Source organism: Argopecten irradians, chromosome 5 (assembly GCF_041381155.1).
Source record: "Argopecten irradians isolate NY chromosome 5, Ai_NY, whole genome shotgun sequence".
Classification (NCBI taxonomy): Eukaryota; Metazoa; Mollusca; class Bivalvia; order Pectinida; family Pectinidae; genus Argopecten; species Argopecten irradians.
Genome location: NC_091138.1, coordinates 26,017,694 through 26,042,113, shown reverse-complemented (window position 1 = coordinate 26,042,113; position 24,420 = coordinate 26,017,694). Strand labels below are relative to the sequence as shown.

Below are 24,420 nucleotides of genomic sequence, written 5' to 3'. Positions count from 1 at the left end.
ACTGAAATAGACTTTATATAACCTTATATAAACCATGGATTTCATTCTAAGGGAATTTGTACCAAAATTCCTGATTTTGTGCAAAACCAAACAAAATTTAGGTTGTTATTTGTTTGCTTGAGGACAAAACTGATAAAAAGTTTATAAATGAAGGGTAACCGCAATGCACTCTGGGAGAGATTGACTTAATTACCGTACAGAACTGATGAGTCAAAAATGGAGACGGATTAATAATAAGTGTAAAACACTTGTTTCTAAATCCATTTCATGTTATATCTATTTGATTGTTTTTGTATTGTATGACTTAAAATGAATGAATAAAATAAAGTTTACATTAATATCCCCCGTTTCGGGGTCTAGATAAAAAAAACTCGGTAAAAATCATACTCTACATAGTAGGGCACTCTGGTGGGTTCATAAATATATAATTAATTTGTATTTGTTTTCATACTAAATCCAACTTTCTGATTGGCAGATACTTTTTCTTCATGTACTATGAAGAAAGAAAAATCCGCTAATGGCGCGAAAACCCGACGTTATCATGACGTCACATTAGAGACGTCGGCGTTGCGTATTGATTAAGAAAAAAATACATTGGAAAATCAATGGAATAATACGTTTAAACGTATTTTCAGAAACATATATACATAGAGATTGGCAACTTCGCCAATTTTACGATAGGCAGATGTACCTCTCTATGTCCCTCGGGGCTTTTAGATAAACTCTTAAATAGTTAACGTTAGATACAGCAGAATAACTTTGATATGTTATAAAAGTTAAGTAATTTTCAGATGGTTTGAGTACGATTTTAGAAAGAAAAAACAATATTTTAACTTATATGTTAATAAAACAAAATGCACTTCTGGTTTTAAATGCCCGATTTTCGAAAAACCAGGTAAAATTGCTCATTTTCATACTTTCAAAAATCATATTAAATAACATCAATTGGGAAAACTGATCACATCAAACCATGATATAATGTTTAAACCTTGTGTTGATCCAAAAGTATCATGTTTAAAAGAATACACTTAAATGTAGTTAGCCAAGGGAAAATGCCTATAAACTGGAGGTCCCTCTGTCTGTCAACATAGACAAAGAAGGAGTTTCCAATCTCCATGTATATATGTTTCTGGTATTTTATGGTATTGTAACGAATGTTCATTTGAGATCAGCTGACTGACGATCAGCTGTTGTGTGTTTATGTTACTGAACTGTACCCCTGGTGTGTTTACATGGAATAAACGTGTAATAACGTTTGTATTGTAAATAATTAGCAGTCCATGGCAAATGGTAATGTTTTTATCTAACTGACCATGCTATCAGATGGTAAATGTATGCTATATTAGATTGTATGTGAAAGTTTGTTTGCAAGTAGTGTGTCACTGGCTACAATAGCCGCCATATTGGATCGTGACTAAGCAGGCGGTCTGAATTTGAATTAGCTATTTTGTCTATGTAAGCTTCATGATCAATCTTATCATTTAATTCAGTGATCTTTAAGACAATAACAATACTATTAATTAAAATGTATGTGTTTAATACGCACTTGTGGCGTACAACGGCCGATTTCAAGTAGGCCTACAAGAGTTATCTCCCTTATATCGATTCTAGGAAAGTTGGCATAACTTATAATACAAATCGTCTTTTGTTCAATATGGATTATTACAAGAGATGAATCTTGTAATAGAGGTATTGATGACTTGATCAATTTCCATAAATAATTTGTACTATAGATAATACAAGAGTCTAGTGTACTCTTGTATTTCTATTACAAGATATAGTTAATCTTGTTATAGTGAAATTGATTATTACTTGATCAATTTCTATAAATTATTCTTAAATTCTATAATATTTGTATAGGATAACACAAGAGTCTAGTGTACTCTTTTATTTCTATTACGAGATACAGTTAATCTTGTAATAGTGAAATTGATTATTACTTGATCAATTTCTGTGAATAGTTGTGTTTATTGCAAACACGGTGGTTTAAAAGCCTTGAGTATTTCTATTACAAGATATTTGGGTTTAAAACTTGTAATAGTGAAATTGATGCATATTGATCAATTCATATAAACTACTAATTAAATCTACAGAGTTACTATTATCTTTATATTCTGTTGTCGCGATTGTTGCTATTACATCTTAGTTATCACTTTTTTGTTTCTTTATAAAAAAGACAAGTCATATATTATAACAGGGAGTTTAACTATCAACTGAGATCATTGTACATTTGTGCTCGCTGCCATTTATAACTTCTATATTCTGGCACAATCTCTAATTGTACAGTAATTAGAGTGATAGAGAGTGTGATTACACATTGTGACACTGTATCTGCAGAATCAGAATTATAATATGATTGGCTAATCAGATGATCTGTGATCAAAACCCAGTATAATAGACTTGAGTGAGGTACCCTCAAGTAGAGACGAGGACGAAATTCGTTTCAGTATCATCTAGTCTGAACAATTAATTATCTGCATTGGCGTAACTATTTTTTTAACTTCATCGGGTTGTGAAATTAATTTTGCTAGAAAACTTGTGAGAATCCGCTACTGAATTAAACATTTTTCATGCCCCGATGAAGTTTTCTCAGAACCCCGTGGAGCCTCCCCCCTCGTGATGCCAGCGGGAGGCTGTACACATAAAGGGCAAAGGTCAACAGCTTTGTGATCTCCCTCAGCCAATCAAAATCCTCGTTACAAATGGAAATCGTTCGATGTAAATACAAATGGCCACCTTAGAAAAGTAGAGAGAATAAACTGACGTTCAATACAGTACGGATTATTTATACAGTGGAGTGGCCAAAGGTGTTACTGGCCTAATGAACATCGCAGCTAAAACCGAGGACGAGCAATCAGAACTGTTATTTGTTAACTTCAATCAGGATTGCACGTAAGAAAATGATAACTTTCGTTTTGCGACTCGGGCTATTCTGTTGTTGCAATATTTGACTGTTGTGTCAATTTGTTGACACTGTTCATTGGTGGGTATCTTCGTTATTCAACTCTTCTTCTCTTTTTCAGGTCATTGGCTATTGGAACTAGAACTGGATACAAGTTGTTTTCCCTTAGCTCGGTTGATAAATTGGAACAAATCTATGAAAATGGTGAGGTCACAAACAAAAATGGGTGGTTTATTTATGCAAACTTGCATTTAATTTCTTAGCTTTGAAGTTTGATTGATAATTATCGAGTGCAAAATATTTTGTACGTTTAATTGACTACACCCAGAAACTAAACTCATGGATGAATAGTAAAAGTAAGTGAAAATGGAGTTGGTTTCTGCCCATATCAGCTGACTGGAATGTCGTAAACAAACTGTCATAATTTCTATTTTTAGTAACGTCGCAACACGGGAACAATGTACGTAGTATTGGTACATTATTGTTGTTATTGTTATACACTCGCTAAATATAAAGCGTTGACAGGTGAGACCTGTGCACAGTGATGGATGATTTAGCTCATAAGTACTGGAGTAGGCAGATCTAATTAATAAAATAATTAGGCCAGTACGTTGCAGTATAATGTTGACTATTAGTACAGCTATTGTTCATTGTCCGTAAAATACTCTGACAATATTCGTACTATATCTGATCACGAATAGCTCGGTTATCTATTTTAGATAATTGCTGATCATTTTGGTATGGATCATAGTAAATGAGATGTTTAAGATACATTGTATATTGATATCTTTTCACTTACTATAATTATAACAATAAAAAATGATGGGGTATACCGTTTAAAAATTTCTTTATTGCATGTCACTTTGAAAACATTTGTCAGTACTGCCCTGGTAAATAAGAAATACATTTTTTTGTTGGTTTTCTGTAGGGTTACTATTACAATCAACGCCTCTGAAATAAATTGAAGCATATTTTAGTGCTTGGTTGTTTTAGCAAAATTAATGGACACAGATAATATTTGTATATTATTTTGTACTCTATATATGTATATATATATATATCAGATGCATTTAAACAACATTAAAAATACAAATTGTGTAGCCGTTTTTTTTTAATGAAAATATGCCATATGCCACTCAATGATCACATAGTGATCACATAGAGTAGGAATTGTATTGTGGTTTGGTGCATATATCTTGCAATCTATAAAAAAGTAAAGACTATAATGCTTTTTATGGGGAGGTGGCCATGGCCATGGGTACAACCTTAAAATAAATACACATACCCGCATTACCTGGTTTGCTACGTTACATTCCGGCCATGACCAGGTACATACGAAATGGTTCCTTTGTGTGCTAGTAAGACTAACATAACGATCATTATTAATATCTATCGCAATCAATCACTGCTCACAAGACATCAATTTCACAATCTGTAGCATTGCTGTACATTTGTCCTTCAAATAGACCTCCATATTTATATAAAGCGCAAATATATATAGTATTTGACTGTGATTTAGATACATGTAGTTTATGTTGCATATAATTAGTAAGTAGTTAAGAGATATATAATACTCAGTACGTAACATACATACAAAGCGCAGATGTACATAGCATTTTCAAAATGTTTTACTTTAATCCACTAGCAGTATTATAAAAAGGTACCAATTGTAGCTCTAAAGATAACACTATTATCTGTTTAGAAGTCTTTTAAGCTACACTGTTGCAGCTAGGTACAACCTGTACCAAGCAAATTAAACTGCCCCTCAGACAGATGTTTGAGGGTTAATGGCCATGGTAATATAATGTCACACACTTCAGAATGATTACACCTCTGGATTATGATACATACATAGGTACCCCACTGTTTCTATCAAAATGGAATGATGGGTTTTCTTAGTTATAGATGTTCAGATTGAAAGGAATGTAAGATCTGGATACATTATCTGGTATAAGCTTGATGTAAAATATTATAAAATAAAGAAGAATGTGTGTTATCCTTCACCACAATATAGTATCACTGATGAGTAGAAAAGAGTTGCTTTTTCTTGCACAAATATAATCTGTGCATTATACCAAAATATTTCTAGAAAATTAACATGTACCGGGTAGTTCCAGTCTGTGACGTTATTTTTACGCTGCTAGTCATTAGGACTAGTAAACCCAAAAATTTTTACTAATCCCACTATGTAATCACTAGTCCGACTATGTAATCACAAGTCCAATTTAAATATGCAGCCGTTTTGCTTCAGCGCTTCAGTTATTATCAGTTTAAGATTTTTGACCCAAATTACAGTCTGGATGCATTTGTGAATGCAAATTCTCACAAAATGATGCATTCAGACTGAATTTATCACATACAGAATATACTCAAAATGTCTTACAAAATGCAATTAACCACTACTCTTGTAAATTTAGTGTTTACCGATTTTACTGACATAATCGGGTGGGGAGCCTCTAGTCCAATCGGACTAGTTCATTACGATTGGCACTAGTCCGGCTGTAAAATTAGTTAATTACTAGTCATGGGCATCGGACTAGTGCTTAAAGTCGCAGAGTGTAGTTCTAAAAAAGAAACATATCTGTATTATCAATATCTCCTGAATTTTAGATTCTGATATTTAATGGACTTATTATAATTAATTGACAACACATGTTCTCTACATTCACTTCATTTCCCTGTGTCATTACTTCTGGTTTCAGTGTCTGAAAAGAGAAATTTTTCATCAAAATGTTCTTCTTGTTAATTTCTTATGTCTGTTTTCAGAAAATGAAGATGTATGTATAGTTGAAAGACTGTTCTCCAGCAGCTTGGTAGCCATAGTAAGCTTGTCATCTCCACGGAAACTTAAAGTATGTCACTTCAAAAAAGGCACAGAAATATGCAATTACAGCTATTCCAATTCTATATTGGCTGTAAGGTTAAATCGACAGGTGAGTATCATATTTTTAGTGATAGATAACTGAACGAAAAACAAATAGTATCTACCACTCTACTTCAGAATTTGATATATAGTGAATATATTTAATCATATTTGCATGTGTAATTCATTAAAGGTGTCAAAAAGATATGGATATTCAGAAACACATATATATATATATTTATGTTTCTGATCTATTGACCAGTGTGTGTAGTACTCTGTCTCAGTTGTCATCCTTGATATGATAGTAATAACAGAATACAAAAAAATCACCTTCATGTTAAATATAATGATAGTACCAGATAAGAAAAAAAATAGATAAAGAATTGAAGTACATGTTTTTGTATAAGTCCATTAACCTTATTCTACCCAATAACCACATAGGGCAGATAAGAAAAAAATAGATAAAGAAGTCACATAGGGCAGATAAGAAAAAAATAGATAAAGAAGTCACATAGGGCAGATAAGAAAAAAATAGATAAAGAAGTCACATAGGGCAGATAAGAAAAAAGTAGATAAAGAAGTCACATAGGGCAGATAAGAAAAAAAATAGATAAAGAATTCACATAGGGCAGATAAGAAAAAAATAGATAAAGAAGTCACATAGGGCAGATAAGAAAAAAAATAGATAAAGAAGTCACATAGGGCAGATAAGAAAAAAATAGATAAAGAATTCACATAGGGCAGATAAGAAAAAAATAGATAAAGAAGTCACATAGGGCAGATAAGAAAAAAATAGATAAAGAAGTCACATAGGGCAGATAAGAAAAAAATAGATAAAGAAGTCACATAGGGCAGATAAGAAAAAAATAGATAAAGAAGTCACATAGGGCAGATAAGAAAAAAATAGATAAAGAAGTCACATAGGGCAGATAAGAAAAAAATAGATAAAGAAGTCACATAGGGCAGATAAGAAAAAAATAGATAAAGAAGTCACATAGGGCAGATAAGAAAAAAATAGATAAAGAAGTCACATAGGGCAGATAAGAAAAAAATAGATAAAGAAGTCACATAGGGCAGATAAGAAAAAAAATAGATAAAGAAGTCACATAGGGCAGATAAGAAAAAAATAGATAAAGAATTCACATAGGGCAGATAAGAAAAAAAATAGATAAAGAAGTCACATAGGGCAGATAAGAAAAAAATAGATAAAGAAGTCACATAGGGCAGATAAGAAAAAAATAGATAAAGAAGTCACATAGGGCAGATAAGAAAAAAAATAGATAAAGAAGTCACATAGGGCAGATAAGAAAAAAATAGATAAAGAAGTCACATAGGGCAGATAAGAAAAAAATAGATAAAGAAGTCACACAGGGCAGATAAGAAAAAAAAATAGATAAAGAAGTCACATAGGGCAGATAAGAAAAAAAATAGATAAAGAAGTCACATAGGGCAGATAAGAAAAAAATAGATAAAGAAGTCACATAGGGCAGATAAGAAAAAAATAGATAAAGAAGTCACATAGGGCAGATAAGAAAAAAAATAGATAAAGAAGTCACATAGGGCAGATAAGAAAAAATAGATAAAGAAGTCACATAGGGCAGATAAGAAAAAAATAGATAAAGAATTCACATAGGGCAGATAAGAAAAAAATAGATAAAGAAGTCACATAGGGCAGATAAGAAAAAAATAGATAAAGAAGTCACATAGGGCAGATAAGAAAAAAATAGATAAAGAAGTCACATAGGGCAGATAAGAAAAAAATAGATAAAGAAGTCACATAGGGCAGATAAGAAAAAAATAGATAAAGAAGTCACATAGGGCAGATAAGAAAAAAATAGATAAAGAAGTCACATAGGGCAGATAAGAAAAATATAGATAAAGAAGTCACATAGGGCAGATAAGAAAAAAATAGATAAAGAAGTCACATAGGGCAGATAAGAAAAAAATAGATAAAGAAGTCACATAGGGCAGATAAGAAAAAAATAGATAAAGAAGTCACATAGGGCAGATAAGAAAAAAAATAGATAAAGAAGTCACATAGGGCAGATAAGAAAAAAAATAGATAAAGAAGTCACATAGGGCAGATAAGAAAAATATAGATAAAGAAGTCACATAGGGCAGATAAGAAAAAAAATAGATAAAGAAGTACATGTTTTTGTACAAGTTCATTAACCTTATAAGAAAAAAATAGATAAAGAAGTACATGTTTTTGTACAAGTTCATTAACATTATAAGAAAAAAATAGATAAAGAAGTACATGTTTTTGTACAAGTTCATTAACCTTATAAGAAAAAAATAGATAAAGAAGTACATGTTTTTGTACAAGTTCATTAACCTTATTCTACCCAATAAGCTCATAGGGTATATAAAAAAAAAGAAAAATGAAGAGTCATAGAGTAAGCCATTAATAAATTTACAAAAGAAATCAAATTGAGAAATCTTGACAGCTTTCATAGTTTCAGTCTGTATTTAAGTCTTTGTTAGTGAATTTAAAAAAAGAAGGAGAAGGACACTTATTGGTTCGAATATATGAATTGTTTTATTTACTATCACTTTCTGCCTGGCGCGAGCTGCATGGTATCCAACTAATGTTTTAAAATGATGGAGTGTTATAATCAACTTGCGAAGTATATCTTTCAATGTGCGTCGTTTTCCTTTTATCCAGAGACTTATCGTATGCCTGGAGGAGAGTTTATACATACACAATATTCGGGATATGAAAGTGCTTCATACAATACGTGACACCCCCCCAAATCGTAATGGACTTTGTGCATTATCTATAAACAATGACAATTGTTTCTTAGCTTATCCTGGTAGTAATCAAATTGGAGAGGTTCAAATATTTGATACAATGAATCTGGTAAGTACATTGTATACACTAATTATATAACTCATGTTAAAAATATGTAGTGTATGTGGTTAGCATGTTATGCCAAATATAATAATTAGCTGTTAGCCTCAAGGTTTTCAATAGTTATTTTTCTATTTCACACCATATAATTGGCACTAGACAAAATATTGAGTTAATGTATTACTGTTATTGTATAAAATAAGATTTTAGTTGTGTTCAAATTATACCTTCACTGTGAAATATAAACACAAATACAAAACTAGGAAGTTATTGAATACAAAAATTGAATCATTGTAATAATTTAAAAGAAGATCTAGAGCCATGATTATTTCTACCCACAAATAGTATGAAAGTTCTTAACCATGAAAGAAAGTACCCAAGAAAATTTCATGTTATACAGTATAATGTGGGATAGCTAGTATTTAATAACCCTAGCTAGCCTAGGCCTATATTGAATAAGATTCGGTGTAAATATGTGATCTGTAAAGTGTTTTTTAATCGTTAATTACAATTTATAGTAGCACTACAGTGCTAGAGCTTATCATGTTTCTCATATATGGCTTTCAATAAAGTTTCATGTAGCGTGTACAAAAAATTTTATTCTAGAAATCACCTGCAGGGCCATCTTATTCTAGAAGTCACCTAGACCTGTTTCCATTTACAAAAGGTTACTAAAATACAAAAAATGTTGTCTTTTTCATTACATACCAGCACATCTGTTTTGTTTACAGCGAGCAGTGATAATGATACCAGCCCATGATAATCCCTTAGCAGCACTGGCATTCAATAACCAAGGCACAAAAATAGCAACGGCATCAGAAAAGGTAATATGATACATTGGAAGGCTCTACATATTGTTGGTTATACAGCTACTAAACTGCCAGTTTGATCAACATAGTTCATTATACATTGAAAATAATGAACAAAATGCATCAAAATAGTATATATGTGCGGTTACAGTAAAATATTCTTTCTTTCCTTATTTTCGTGTCTACTAATAGACTGAAACTTTCCTAAATAGGAAGCTAGACCTGTCTTTGAAAATTATTTGCTAACTGTGGAAATGTCATTTTGTATTCAGGGTACTGTGATACGAGTGTTCTCTGTGCCAGAAGGACAGAAGTTGTTTGAATTTAGAAGAGGAGTGAAAAGGTATGATTTTCTAAAGATAAAATATTTGTCTTATGGCTCATGGCTATGTACTATGAAATGTATTGAAATGTATTGAATTCATGAAATAATATTATTGCCACCTGCCTTCTAAATTCCTCATAACAAAGCCGAACTTTTAAGATCCCTTACTATGTGACTTTTTCCTACTAATTACTTGAGCCACAAATTAACAAAATAGTGTTTATTTTTTCCCCACAGATGTGCAAGCATCCATTCATTAGCCTTCAGTATAGACTCCATGTTCTTATCAGCATCCAGCAACACAGAAACAGTTCATGTCTTCAAACTTGAGATTCCAAAGGATAGGTTTGTACCACTTCATCTGACATATTTATCATTACTATGTGTAGAAGATTGGGGTAATCTTCAGGACATTAATGATATCATAGTAATCATAGTTTTATTGAGGAAGTTATATGATAATGTCAATGATAGATTGGGGTTTGGGAGAAAATATGCATTTCATGTTGCAGATTAGAGGGGATGTTTTAATTTGAGCAGGAATTAAACTTTGACCTTCATCTGAAAAAATATTTTTAACAGGGTAAATCATAAAAAAGTATACATTTTTCAATAAGGTATAAAGATTTGCTTTAAAAATCATATTGGTCATGTTAATGAAACAATGCTCAAAGTTAAAAACAAAATAGGTAAAATTGCAATTTGGTTTCCTAAAAAAAATCTTCTAATAGTCATAGAATAGAAAATATGTGGAATAACTTTATAAAATGTGTTTCTGGCTTTGAAAGAGAAACAAAACAGAAATGGATCACTTTATATGACACACACATATACTTGCCATTACTTGACATTGAAGAGATGGATTCATACCTGTCTTAGTTTGAAAATGTTTTATTCTGTATTAACAAGGAATGATGTGCATGTAACCTAAATTGACTTTGCAGAAACTGGTATATTAAAAAACCTTTGGTTGGCTTGGTCAAGAAGTTATTGATAATGGACATCAGCTGATTCTGGTTAAATTTATTCCTTACTATATATTTCAGACCACAAGAGGAGCCACAGACATGGGTAGGCTACTTTGGCCAGGCTCTAAAATCCTCAGCAACATACTTACCGTCACAGGTAACAGAGATGTTTAACCAGGGCAGAGCATTTGCCACATCCAGACTTCCGACATCAGGGTTGCGTAATGTGTGTGCACTAACTGTGTAAGTAGCACTGTGTTCCTGGTATGTTCCAGTTGTATGCCATCTCCAAATGTGAAGTCTCAGGTGACCTATTCTAATCGCCTTTTGTCGGTCGTCGTCCATCATCCGTTGTATGTCCGTAAATAATTTACATTCTCAACTTCTTCTCCGAAACTGCTGAAGCAATTTCGATGAAATTTTGCACAAACCTTCTACGGCATAAGGCCAATCAAAAGTGTGAAATATATGGTCCCCACTCTTCATTGATTAAAAAGTCAAATTTATAAAATAACTGACCGACTTCAAGGGCCAGTATATTAGTGTTTATGTATCTTTGTTTCATTCTAAACGAACTCAGGTGACCGTTAAGGCCCATGGTCCTCTTGTTTCATTGAAGTATTAAATGGAAGATACAATACACACCAAGGGTACAGTGTTAACTATGTCCACTTTGTCACAACCCGCCTCACTTTGATATATGTAGTGGGTATTCAAAAGGTAAGATATCAATTATATATAACTTTTTTTTGCAGTATCCAAAAAGTACCCCGTTTGTTAGTGGCTTCACAAGATGGCTACCTTCACATTTATAACTTGGACCCTAATGAAGGAGGAGAGTGTATGTTACTACGACAACACAGGTGAGTACTGTAGAAGGGTTTAGTGTATGTTGCTTCGACAACACAGGTGTGTACTGTATGTAGAACAACACAGGTGTTTTGTGTATGTTACTACGAAACAACACAGGTGTGTACTGTAGAAGGGTTTAGTGTATGTTACTACGACAACACAGGTGTGTACTGTAGAAGGGTTTAGTGTATGTTACTACGACAACACAGGTGTGTACTGTAGAAGGGTTTAGTGTATGTTACTACGACAACACAGGTGTGTACTGTAGAAGGTTTAGTGTATGTTACTACGACAACACAGGTGTGTACTGTAGAAGGTATTAGTGTTTATGTATACTACGACAACACAGGTGTGTACTGTAGAAGGTGTTAGTGTATGTTACACAAAAATAATACCAAAATATCATGATAGTATCAAAATACACTTAGATGTATGTATATATCGCGATACAAAATAGAAGAGTTTAGTGTATGTTACTACGACAACACAGGTGTGTACTGTAGAAGGGTTTAGTGTATGTTACTACGACAACACAGGTGTGTACTGTACTGTATAGAAACACAGGTGTTTAGTGTATGTTACTACTAACGACAACACAGGTGTGTGTACTGTAGAAGGTTTAGTAGAAGGGTTTAGTGTATGTTACTACGACAACACAGGTGTGTACTGTAGAAGGGTTTAGTGTATGTTACTACGACAACACAGGTGTGTACTGTAGAAGGGTTTAGTGTATGTTACTACGACAACACAGGTGTGTACTGTAGAAGGGTTTAGTGTATGTTACTACGACAACACAGGTGTGTACTGTAGAAGGGTTTAGTGTATGTTACTACGACAACACAGGTGTGTACTGTAGAAGGGTTTAGTGTATGTTACTACGACAACACAGGTGTGTACTGTAGAAGGGTTTAGTGTATGTTACTACGACAACACAGGTGTGTACTGTAGAAGGGTTTAGTGTATGTTACTACGACAACACAGGTGTGTACTGTAGAAGGGTTTAGTGTATGTTACTTCGACAACACAGGTGTGTACTGTAGAAGGGTTTAGTGTATGTTACTAAGACAACACAGGTGTGTACTGTAGAAGGGTTTAGTGTATGTTACTTCGACAACACAGGTGTGTACTGTAGAAGGGTTTAGTGTATGTTACTACGACAACACAGGTGTGTACTGTAGAGGGGTTTAGTTATGTTACTATGACAACACAGGTGTGTATTGTAAGAAGGGTTTAGTGTATGTTACTACGACAACACAGGTGTGTACTGTAGAAGGGTTTAGTGTATGTTACTACGACAACACAGGTGTGTACTGTAGAAGGGTTTAGTTATGTTACTATGACAGCACAGGTTTGTATTGTAGAAGGGTTTAGTGTATGTTACTAGGACAACACAGGTGTGTACTGTAGAGGGGTTTATTTTATTTTACTACGGCAATAGGTGTGTACTGTAAAAGAGTTTAGTGTATGTTACTACAACATCACAGGTGTGTACTGTAGAAGGGTTTAGTGTATGTTACTACGACAACACAGGTGTGTACTGTAGAAGGGTTTAGTGTATGTTACTACGACAACACAGGTGTGTACTGTAGAAGGGTTTAGTGTATGTTACTACGACAACACAGGTGTGTACTGTAGAAGGGTTTAGTGTATGTTACTACGACAACACAGGTGTGTACTGTAGAAGGGTTTAGTGTATATATGTTACTTCGACAACACAGGTGTGTACTGTAGAAGGGTTTAGTGTATGTTACTACGACAACACAGGTGGATACTGTAGAGGGGTTTAGTGTATGTTGCTTCGACAACACAGGTGTGTATACTGTAGAAGGGATTAGTGTATGTTGCTTCGACAACACAGGTGTGTATACTGTATAAGGGTCTGGAGGACAAACGATCATTGACTAATGTGGTACATGTAGCTCTTTACGGCTGGATATTTATCTGCCAGCAATACAATTCACAACAGATATAGAATCTCCAACATCTATTTCTAATATTCATCATAACACTTATATTATCAGGCCTAGAACAGATCCTTCAATGACCTGTTATACGTTCTATCAGTAACAATGTATAAAGTACTCATTTTGACTTATTCCGGATTTGCATATTACAGAGTTATCTGCACATGCGGGTAGGTATTGATTGTGACATCATGTTTTTGAGAGCGTAACGTCATACTTTTCCGAGAAAATGACGTGAATTGCGCTCACAAAATAATGACGTAACAATCGATACCTACCCTCAAGGGAGCTAACTCTGTAATATGCAAAGACGGAATATTACTATTGGTAATCACTTCTATAGGAAAGGCTCTGGGAAATTGTGATCAAGTGTTTCGCCTCTATTAGAAAGGCTGTAGGACCTGTCACCTGGCGGAGATATACCAACATGGGCCAATTTGTCCTCTGTCAGTACAATGTTACTGGATTTGAAATGCTTTTGATGTTTTTGACAGTATATGCTTTTTATCTCCCGCCCAACGAAGTTGGCAGCTGATATACAAATGGGTTCCGTCCGTCCGTCCGGCCGTCCGTCCGTACGAATGGTTTCCGGAGCATAACTCTAAAACCAGTAGAGATATTTCCACGAAACTTCATACACACATTGGTCTTATGGTCTAGTAGTGCCTTTTGCTATTTTTAGGTTTTCATTTTTTGCATTTTTTCCATAACCATGGAAACATTGCTGAAAATATCATATTTTTGTACCAGGTTCATTTCTGGATTATAACTCTAAAACCAGAAGAGATATTTCCACGAAACTTCATAGACACATTGGTCTTATTTCCATTATAACTCTAAAACCAGAAGAGATATTTCCACGAAACTTCATAGACATTGGTCTTATGGTCTAGGTTTTGCTAGTAGTGCCTTTTGCTATTTTAAGGTTTTCACTTTTTGTACTTTTTTCTGTAACCATGGAAACATTGCTGAAAATGGCAGATTTTTGTGTAAGAATCGTTTCCGGAGCACAACTCTAAAACCAGCAGAGATATTTCCATGAAACTTCATAGACACATTGTTCTTATGGTCTAGTAGTGCCTTTTGCTATTTTTAGGTTTTCATTTTTTGCACTTTTTCCGTAACCATGGAAACATTGCTGAAAATATCATATTTTTGTACCAGGTTCGTTTCCGCAGCATAACTGGAAAACCGGTTGAGATATATGCACGGAACTCCATAGGCACATTAGTCTTATGGTCTAGTAGTGCCTTTTGCTATTTTAAGGTTTTCACTTTTTGTACTTTTTTCTGTAACCATGGAAACATTGCTGAAAATGGCAGATTTTTGTGTAAGAATCGTTTCCGGAGCACAACTCTAAAACCAGCAGAGATATTTCCATGAAACTTCATAGACACATTGTTCTTATGGTCTAGTAGTGCCTTTTGCTATTTTTAGGTTTTCACTTTTTGTGCTTTTTTCTGTAACCATAGAAACATTGCTGAAAATATCATATTTTTGTAGCAGGTTCATTTCCGGAGCATAACTCTAAAACCAGCAGAGATATTTCCACGAAACTTCATAGACACATTCTTTTTATGGTCTAGTAGTACCTTTTGCTATTTTTAGGTTTTCATTTTTTGCACTTTTTCCGTTACCATGGAAACATTGCTGAAAATATCATGGTAAATGGTAAATGTTACTTTGCAAAGCTCCACCCATCTTTGTGTATATAGTCTAATATAAATGTCAAGACTGTATACCTGATTCAACAATTGCAGCCCCGCTCTACTTGAATTATACTCCATCTTTCTTTAGCTCACATTCCTTTTTCCTGTTATTTTTCATACACATAAGTCTCCACAATCAAACTTACTTCAGCTTTGATATCTCCATTGGCGGGGGATCTGAATGACTATGTCCTTGTTCCTTTAAAAGGAAGCAAAGGACAATCGTACTGATGCCTTCCAAACCATGTGTACTTGTTAGATACATGGTTAGATACATGACAATGCATACAGGAGAGGCATGATTCAATGAACTTAAGTATTAATGAGAGGTTAATCAATTATGAAACCATTAAACCTGATAGTAACACTTTGAGTATGTTTACCCAGTAATAGAAAATGGATGTATATATAATCGGTAATATCCTGTGTAACAGGTTGGATGGAAAGCTTGGGGAAGTTCCCGGTGACACAACTCCCCATGACAAACCCCTAACTGCTGCTGGGACTAGCTACGCCTCCACGGTCCGCCGACCAGACCCCAGTCCCCCGGGAACGGCTACACCCGTACCTCCAGGTAAGCCCTCGGGGACCGACGCCCTCTTCTCGCCCACCACATACTCACCTGTGGCCCCTAGCCCAAGGAGCAGCTATGCCAACATGGTGAAGAGGACGGGAGGGCCACAGGAAGTAGCGGTGGGTTCGGACGATGAGCAGGATCCCATGGATCTTATTGATGAAATTCTCAGTGGTGCAGGTAACGTATGATTGTCAGGCACAAAAGGCTGGCTGCATCCTCAACATTAGCACAGTCCTCTTGGTCAAGGGTCTGCCATCATTACACTTCTTGAACTCCCTACACCTCAGCTATGGTTTTTAGTTTATTTAGTTCAAATTATACTAAATAGCCATCTCTTAACACAGGAACATTATAAAATTGTTTATTTTTAAAAAATGTTGTGCAAAATGCTTTTGATATTTGGTGTAGTCATTAGCTTGGTCAATGTTGAAGCATGGTAGCATTAGATCTTTTTAATTGTCTTTTTTTATGTCTATTCAAAGGCTTAAATCTTGTGTTACTGGCATCTGTGACCAATACATCATGATAATAAACATCATCATACAAAAGAATATTTATGTTTACATAGCTCAGGTAGAGGATTTTGTACAGCATTAATATCACCAAGTATAGACAATATGAAGTAGCCTTCTATAACATTAGCCTACAATCTATCAACATTATACTATAAAATACATCACTAACATTTAAACTATATTAAAATATTTTTAACTTTTAGTTTATATTGAAAGTTAAAAACTATATTAAATTAAAATATTTTGATACAAAATCAGCGTTCGAAATTAACGCCTGTCCGTCTGCCCATGACCGGTAACTTTATAGTAGGGCAGACAATTTTTGCCATGCAACCTGGTCCTTTGACCGGCAACTTTTGGTCCAGTTATGATAGACTACTTAAGATATACAAAACAAAAATAGCAGTAGCATTGTAGAAAAGTTGAAGATCAAATTGTACAAACAGATTTTCATAATATTCTAGTTTTCAGTCAACTTTATTGAGAGCACACGATACTAAAACAGATATGTGGATATTTTTGTTAGTAAAACTATTACTTTGCTAGTATATAAACTACAAGGATGAATAATAACTTTGTTAGAACCAGTAACTTTCAGTCAGGACCAGTAAATTTAAGGGTCAGTCGGTCCTTAGGACCAGCTGAAAAATGTTCTTAAGGTAGAACACTGTACAAAATGTATCCAAAGACTATATTAATACCCTTTTGGTCATCAGAGCCAAAATCTTAAAAACTGAACTGTATACAAACTGTGAACAAACTGGAAAAAATGTGGTGTTAAGTGACTTAATCTTTCAAATATTTTGATCATGGTAAAGTATTTTCAGGATATTAAAAGTGGGAAGCTTATAGCAACACTACAAACATGTGTAAATTGTAAACATTTTACAATCTTATCACGTTGGCTGAACTTTGCATCAAAGGAAGAAAGTAGTAGCTTGTGGTGATGCCTTTTGATTATCTTATTATAATATGATAAATATTAAAGACAGGTTGTAGCTGCGGTTGTCCCTTGGTGGATAACTTTACTAATGAAACTAAGGGATAGTATCGATAAAATACTAATATGATTATTGATAGTTTATTACGTTATAAAGTACTAACTAGCTCTATATACCCAATACATTATAAACATATACATCTTAACTCACTGTTTATATACCCATATATATGTACCTAACTACACATCACATTCACTGGACCTTACAATTGATTGTTGTTAACTAGTTCTATATACCCAATACATTATATAAACATATACATCTTAACTCACTTTTTATATACCAATATATATGTACCTAACTACACATCACATTCACTGGACCTTACAATTGATTGTTGTTAACTAGTTCTATATACCCAATACATTATATAAACATATACATCTTAACTCACTTTTTATATACCAATATATATGTACCTAACTACACATCACATTCACTGGACCTTACAATTGATTGTTGTTAACTAGTTCTATATACCCAATACATTATATAAACATATACATCTTAACTCACTTTTTATATACCAATATATATGTACCTAACTACACATCACATTCACTGGACCTTACAATTGATAACTAGCTCTATATACCCAATACATTATATAAACATATACATCTTAACTCACTGTTTATATACCCATATATATGTACCTAACTACACATCACATTCACTGGACCTTACAATTGATTGTTGTTATCATTACATAAAACATTCTCCTGTTTAACAGCAAAAATAATTCAATGTCATATGTTCAGATGTCCACACTACTTTGACCTTCAATCTAGAATACCTGCTTTTAGTATAATTTGGGAAGTAAAATACCACTTGAAAAATCTTAAGCTTTGTTATAGTAATGTCTTCCCCTTGTCTTGTAAAGCCTGCCAGTCATATGAAACCTGTGAATGTTTGGTTTAGATGTGATAGGGGCTGTTCCACATGCTAGTTTATACAGCTATAATGCTATACTTACGACAGAATGATTTTTGCAACATTTTCTTTTTGCAATAGGTTTACTTTTCAATATGCCAAATTGACGGAGATGACGATATGGTACACCATTATGCTTTTATTTTGCCCAAACCAGACTATGGAGTGTGAGAAATAATGCCTTTCATACTACATCATTATCATCCATCTTATTCAAACTTCCAATTTTCGATCTCAAATGATTTATGTTGTGGAACTGCCCTTCTTGTAATTGATAATTAATTCATTGTGATTTGATTGATGTTTATGTTTGTTATATAACTCAACAAAATTACATTCCGGTAGAATAGTTGGTCACTATTTCCATAATCGTTAACTTCATCAGATGGAAATTTCTGATATTCATATTTAAGTGTGGAATTTAATATTGAGGTCTAATTGACTTATCAATGCTGTGTATACAAGATGTATTGCCTTATTTAACTAACTCTTGCTGTATGTGTTTGATCTGACCCTCTCGACATTGTAAATGATAATTTAAGGACATATCTATATAGCTTGGATCAGTATACATATGTATATATGTATGGTAATGCCTTATGACAGAAGCTTCATTATGAATGGCCGTTGTTGGCTTTGCGTGCTACAATGAATGTTTAAAAGTTGTACATTTAGAATGCCATGCATTTGATTTTGTTGTGGTGTTACAAGCTCAAAACAATTAACTCTGTGAAGTAATACAGCATAGCAATAGCCTTTCTTGTGAAATGGGTTATCAAATTACCAAACTAAGAAAATATAATAGCATTCATATACCCATTATACAAAGTAAACATATTTATAACAAAACATTTTTTATCTGATTTTGGCATGAATGTATGCATGATGGCTATACATATAATTTTCCAATTTGATTACTATGGTAACAAGACTGATCACAATGCCATCACAAACTGTTAACTGTCATGACATTGTCTGTGAATGTGATTACAGTACTGAATAACAATAGCATCATGCCCAGCTTATAAGTAATCAACATTCTCTACCATTGGTTTGATGGATTAGTCAAACAGAATTCTAGCTGGTGTTTCTAGTTTTTCACAGAGCAATGGGAAATAATATAATTTCAAAGAACCATTTATCAATGTTCATTTGATGGACCAGTTTGAAGTCCTATGTTTTTCAATACTGATATAAGTCGCATTCTTTAGAAATGCCCCTAAAATCACAGTTTTACAGTAAAATTTGACTGAGGGAAGGCATTAGTGAGGAGAGATGAAAACATGATTTTGTAATGTACTAGGGAATTAGTGTTTAAAAATGTGTATCTAAGTCAAAAAGTGGTAGTGTTTAAAAATGTGTATCTAAGTCAAAAAGTGGAACTGAAAACCCAGCAAACACATCTGGTTTGGGGCATCATATGATATTTTGCATGATACCATTTGTTTCTCATGTAAAGAAGGATGAAATGTCCACAGTTTTGCTTTTTATGTAGTACATTTATTACAACATATCTTTTTCACAAGAATCATTTATCTGGTTTTTCCTTTATGAATTAAAAACATATGTTGATAAATTTTTATTTAATTTTTTTTTTTTTTTTCAAACAGAAGATGTTATTCATTTACACATTGTTAATATGACTTTTTCATTAACCTATTAAAATATATTAAACTGCACCATTAGAAAGATAGATTACAACTTTTTCATGAGATATTAAAATCCTCCCTTCAGAATGATAGATTATGATGTGGTTGCTGTGTTATGCTTAATCTAATTGCCTAAATCTTCCTTTCAGAGTCGCAACCGTACCAAGAGGTAGACCAGGGTGCTATGGGTGGTGATGGTTCCCCGGGGCTCGGACAACTGAGGCTTGACGACGACAATGAGTTTCCACCAATGACACACAAGAATGATTGAACACAAGGTATCACCAGCTCACCATGGAAACTGGGAGTCATTGGAAATTAAATGGAGAAAAAATTAGTTGATATACTGCAAAGCTTTACTTTTTTGCAGAACTAAATGTTCTCTTGGAGCAATATGATTGAAATGGTAGCAAGGGTAATATGTTAAAAACAAATATACAAAATTTTAACTCTTTATATAATTAAAAAGTGTGTTTGGGTGGGGGATATAAAATAACAAAAAAAGATAATAATGTAATAAAAAAAAATCATACAAAAAAGAATTAAACCTATTCATATCAATATTTAAAAAATGATTAATTCATTGCAGATTCTGATTTATAATAGCAATAATGTAAATGAAATAAATGTGGAAACAGATATTATGGAATTACCGGAATTACGAAATTCCCGAACATTGATTGAGGGAAATTAAGTCAGCTGTTTTATACACAATGCTGGACGTCATTGTTGATGTTTAAAAATTTGCTTATAAAGAGTGTTTGTTAGTATGTGTCGCTAATGTCCATTAAAAACCTTTAGAAGCTTACAATAAGCCAATTTTGTACAGAAAGTAGTAGCTTGGATATCTACTGCATACTCCAGGGATAACAATCACAGATTTGCTCACCCAAGTCGTAACAGTTTATTGGGCGTGACTATACACAGGAGTAATAATATTACATCAAAGGCTGACCAACTCTGTTGCACCTGCAAAAACTTTAGTTCAGATGGCTTAAAAAGTTGGTCAAACTCGTAAAAGTGCACAGACTGCAAGTTTTGCTGGTATTTCTACATTTTAACAATAATTAATTCCATCAAATACTAAATGTTAGAAAATGAATGTAGTTTCTATTGTTTTTTTGTGTGAAATAGACCTTTATGTAATCTGCTTTGTATAAAAAAGATATTGTGATTCGAGCTTAATCTGACTCTTTGTCTTCCTCTCCAATTACGTTTAAGCACAACAAATGCACCAACTATCTGTCCTATACATGTATATCAAAAGTTTCATAGTACATATTTTTTTCCTTATTCCCCATCAGGTTTACTGTATTCGTGATAAGTGGGCTGTTTGTACGTGCTAAAACTGGTGTTGTGGTGTGTAATCGTCTAATTTGTCAAATACTCTGCTGTTCAGCACCAATGATGATGTAGGATGAATCCAATAGGACGTCTTCTTATTTATGAGTCAGCACTACAATGACTTCCTATGCTGTATAGTATAGTGACCTCCATTGTCTTGAAAACTTAAAAAAAAAATGAAAAGTTTAGGATTTTCCACAATTTTAAGAATTCTAAGAAAATATATACCATTAACTCTATTTTACTTACAGATTAATGAAATGACATATTGGTGCATCCATAATACTTGCCGTACAAAGAAAGGAAAATATTTATAAAAAAGATGTTTTGTTCTTCTATAACCTATGTTTATATTACCAAATTACATCACACACAAAGTTGATTGGTAACATTTCAGACAAAGACATGAAAAGCAGCAGGATCGAATACCCAAGTGCTACTGTGGGCTGAAACGCTCGCTTATCAAATATAGGTATATTTTTTGAAAACCAGTTTCCCTTGAATAGCGTTAATGGGCTGTAGTTTTAAATGTAGATATGTCTGCAGTTAAAAAAACACCCGTAGTGGATATGAGAGAAAAACAAACACCTTAAGCTTTAGAATTATACAGTGTGTTTAGCAGTCAAGCAAATAGATAGGGATGGGCAACATGCTCATTGTATGCAAACAAATGAAGAAAAGAAGTGGAGGAAAGCAAATTAACGTATCAATATTTGGATCTAAGTCCAGACAGTCCAGGCATTAATATCTACTTTGGATCCAACGGGTTTTTTTCGGTTTTTTTTCTACATTCGATTGAATTGAAAAATACCCATAAGTTGAAAAAATATTTATCACGAAATGTTTATGTACGTTGTCTTTGGTATAGAAAGGTATGTAGTGTAATGAAAACTAGACGTTCGATGATGTGGCATTACGTTCATGACCCGATCAAGGGATGAAATCCTGTTCAAACTATTACCACAAAAATGTTCACTATATCAGCTGTGTCAGTACCCAGGAAGGATTGGCAATCACTTCATTTAGAAGTGTGCTTTGGGATAGTTACCATCAGATAGACGTAGAATACGTAGTATCAAGATTATCTGATTTATATCATTTTTGAGTCGGTTTGCTTCTATATCGAGTCCTAGTCGCTAAATTAGCCACCACAGGTAACAGACTTAGTCCTCAATACACATACAAACGGCATGTCATATGTGTAATTGTATTGATAGACGAAGCGAGTACCTGACGACGAATCAACATCATTCTCAAAAGTTCCTTGTGTTGATACTTCCAGAACTTGTAGATTTGAAGGACCATTTCTAGTCGCATCATTTTTTCCACAGACAAAAATCATATGGCCAGTCATCAACTAGCTAATAGGAAGTCATCTTCGTTTTTAACTTTGTATAATGTTCAATTGTATAAATTGTATACTTTGTAAACTTTTTCTTTATTAATTATATATTGATGTATCTGTTAACTAAATACTACATTTTGTGATAAGCTACACGACGATGGATAGGTGGCGATTATATATTTTTGACTGCTCATTTCGTCGCTTCCTGTGTTCCATAGGGACGGTTCCGGGCCAACTTATATAAGGATATTTTAAGTCATGGTGATGCTCTTAGGTCATATTTAAAGACACTAACATAATGTGATTTCAACAAGATATCGTTGTACATCTTTGTGAGGAAATATTATTTCAAATACTGTTAATAAATATTTCTTATGACGCCAAGAACTTTCTTGTTTTGATTTATTTGATTTTGTGTATACTGTCTTCACTAATGTCGGCAACGCTATATTTAATTCCGAACGAAAAAAAAGTGAACCGTAATTTTAACCAACTTTAGTCAGATTGTGGGCTACTTAGATTGCCTGTTGTCTGTGGTCCATCCGTCCATACCTTTCCATAAAAATCATTCAATAGTGGACTCCAATTTCCTTCTGAGATATCGCGTTGATAGTTTGCTTTTTACAACTTACAAAGTGATGTCCTTTTGAATTTTATTTTTGAAAGCAATACTTGAGCTGTCATCCTAATAGGTGAGTACATGTACCAAACTACAATTATTGAACTCCGTATCAAAAGATGTAAGGATTTGCATCGGTTTCACCGCAATACGACCATCCAATAATCTGGTATCATTTGAGGCAGGATGGTTCCTCACGTACTTGTATTTGCTCTCAATTATCCCATGGTTGTGTGTCACTTATGAACTTTGCATTGATGTCGAAATTATCAAATAACTCATTAAAGATTACTATTTATATTTGACAATTTCTGTCCCAGAATTATTTCGAACCCCTAATGGATTCAAAATATTTAATTGTTAATAGCTTGTTTCTTATAATGCCCGAAAGTCATGGGAGTTGGCGGGGGATACAAAAAATATAAATAAATATGTTTGCGAAGAACGCGTAAATATAATTTTAAATTGAACTTGATTTTTGAAATGTAAACGATACATTTCTTTGAAAATACATGGGAATGGAAAATTTCTGTTCAGCTCTTCAGGAGATAATTCCGAAACCATATTTCACCCTAACTTCGTATATGAAACAATTCAGAAAGAGGTTAAGTAATACTCAAACTACTGAGCCTTAAAATGTCCATGCTGTTTAAGAATTGTTTTTTTTCGGTAACGTATTTTTTTTTATCTTCGATGACTTTATTTAGCAGCAGAAATAATAAAATTCGCTGAAAGGAAAACAATACTTATTACTGGTTAGTCTAGTGTGAATGATGAGGTTGACATATTACTCGGTAGTATATTATAACGAGGAAGAAGTCCCTGTCACGACAAGCGACTGTCATCATTATCATGTACAGAACGTATCGGTGATCTGACGAGGCGAGGGACGTGGTCTGTCTACTGATAGGGGACACTGAATATTGTTTATAAACTTATAGGTAATATTATATAAGATAGAATTATACGATGTTCGTATAACCACAATTACCTACTTTTATTAAAGATGCTCCACCGCCGACAGAGCATAAATGATATTCATCACTTGAACAATAATTGGTGTTTAAAAGTGTATATATATGGCTAATTAACAGATAAAGTAATATAAAATAATTTATTTTGCCTTTGGTGCATGCGCAATCAGTACTTCATTCCATATAGGATATAGTGCCACGGAATTTTTTCGGGATGCAA

General features: G+C 33.5%; 1 protein-coding gene across 2 annotated transcripts; it reads left to right on the top strand.

Moving 5' to 3' along the window:
- The first annotated feature begins 2,697 nt into the window (after positions 1 to 2,697).
- On the top strand, positions 2,698 to 22,986 carry LOC138323352 (WD repeat domain phosphoinositide-interacting protein 2-like). Of its 2 annotated transcripts, none has more exons than XM_069267930.1 (11): positions 2,698 to 2,892; positions 3,024 to 3,106; positions 5,669 to 5,835; positions 8,431 to 8,625; positions 9,348 to 9,440; positions 9,698 to 9,768; positions 9,988 to 10,095; positions 10,797 to 10,961; positions 11,474 to 11,581; positions 15,678 to 15,817; positions 20,068 to 22,986. In XM_069267930.1, exons 1-11 carry the CDS (start codon positions 2,822 to 2,824, stop codon positions 20,187 to 20,189), a joined length of 1,323 nt encoding a protein of 440 aa, XP_069124031.1. In that variant the 5' UTR covers positions 2,698 to 2,821; the 3' UTR covers positions 20,190 to 22,986. The 2 variants fall into 2 exon arrangements, with proteins under 2 accessions (XP_069124031.1, XP_069124030.1); XM_069267929.1 differs by having other exon boundaries at positions 15,678 to 15,997.
- Positions 22,987 to 24,420: the final 1,434 nt, after the last annotated feature.

Coding starts and splice junctions, on each gene's coding strand:
- LOC138323352 (XM_069267929.1), top strand. CDS start 2,822: ATGAACATCGCAGCTAAAACCGAGGACGAGCAATCAGAACTGTTATTT. Junction 2,893..3,023: donor AACTTCAATCAGGATTGCAC/GTAAGAAAATGA, acceptor TCTCTTTTTCAG/GTCATTGGCTATTGGAACTA. Junction 5,836..8,430: donor CTGTAAGGTTAAATCGACAG/GTGAGTATCATA, acceptor CCTTTTATCCAG/AGACTTATCGTATGCCTGGA.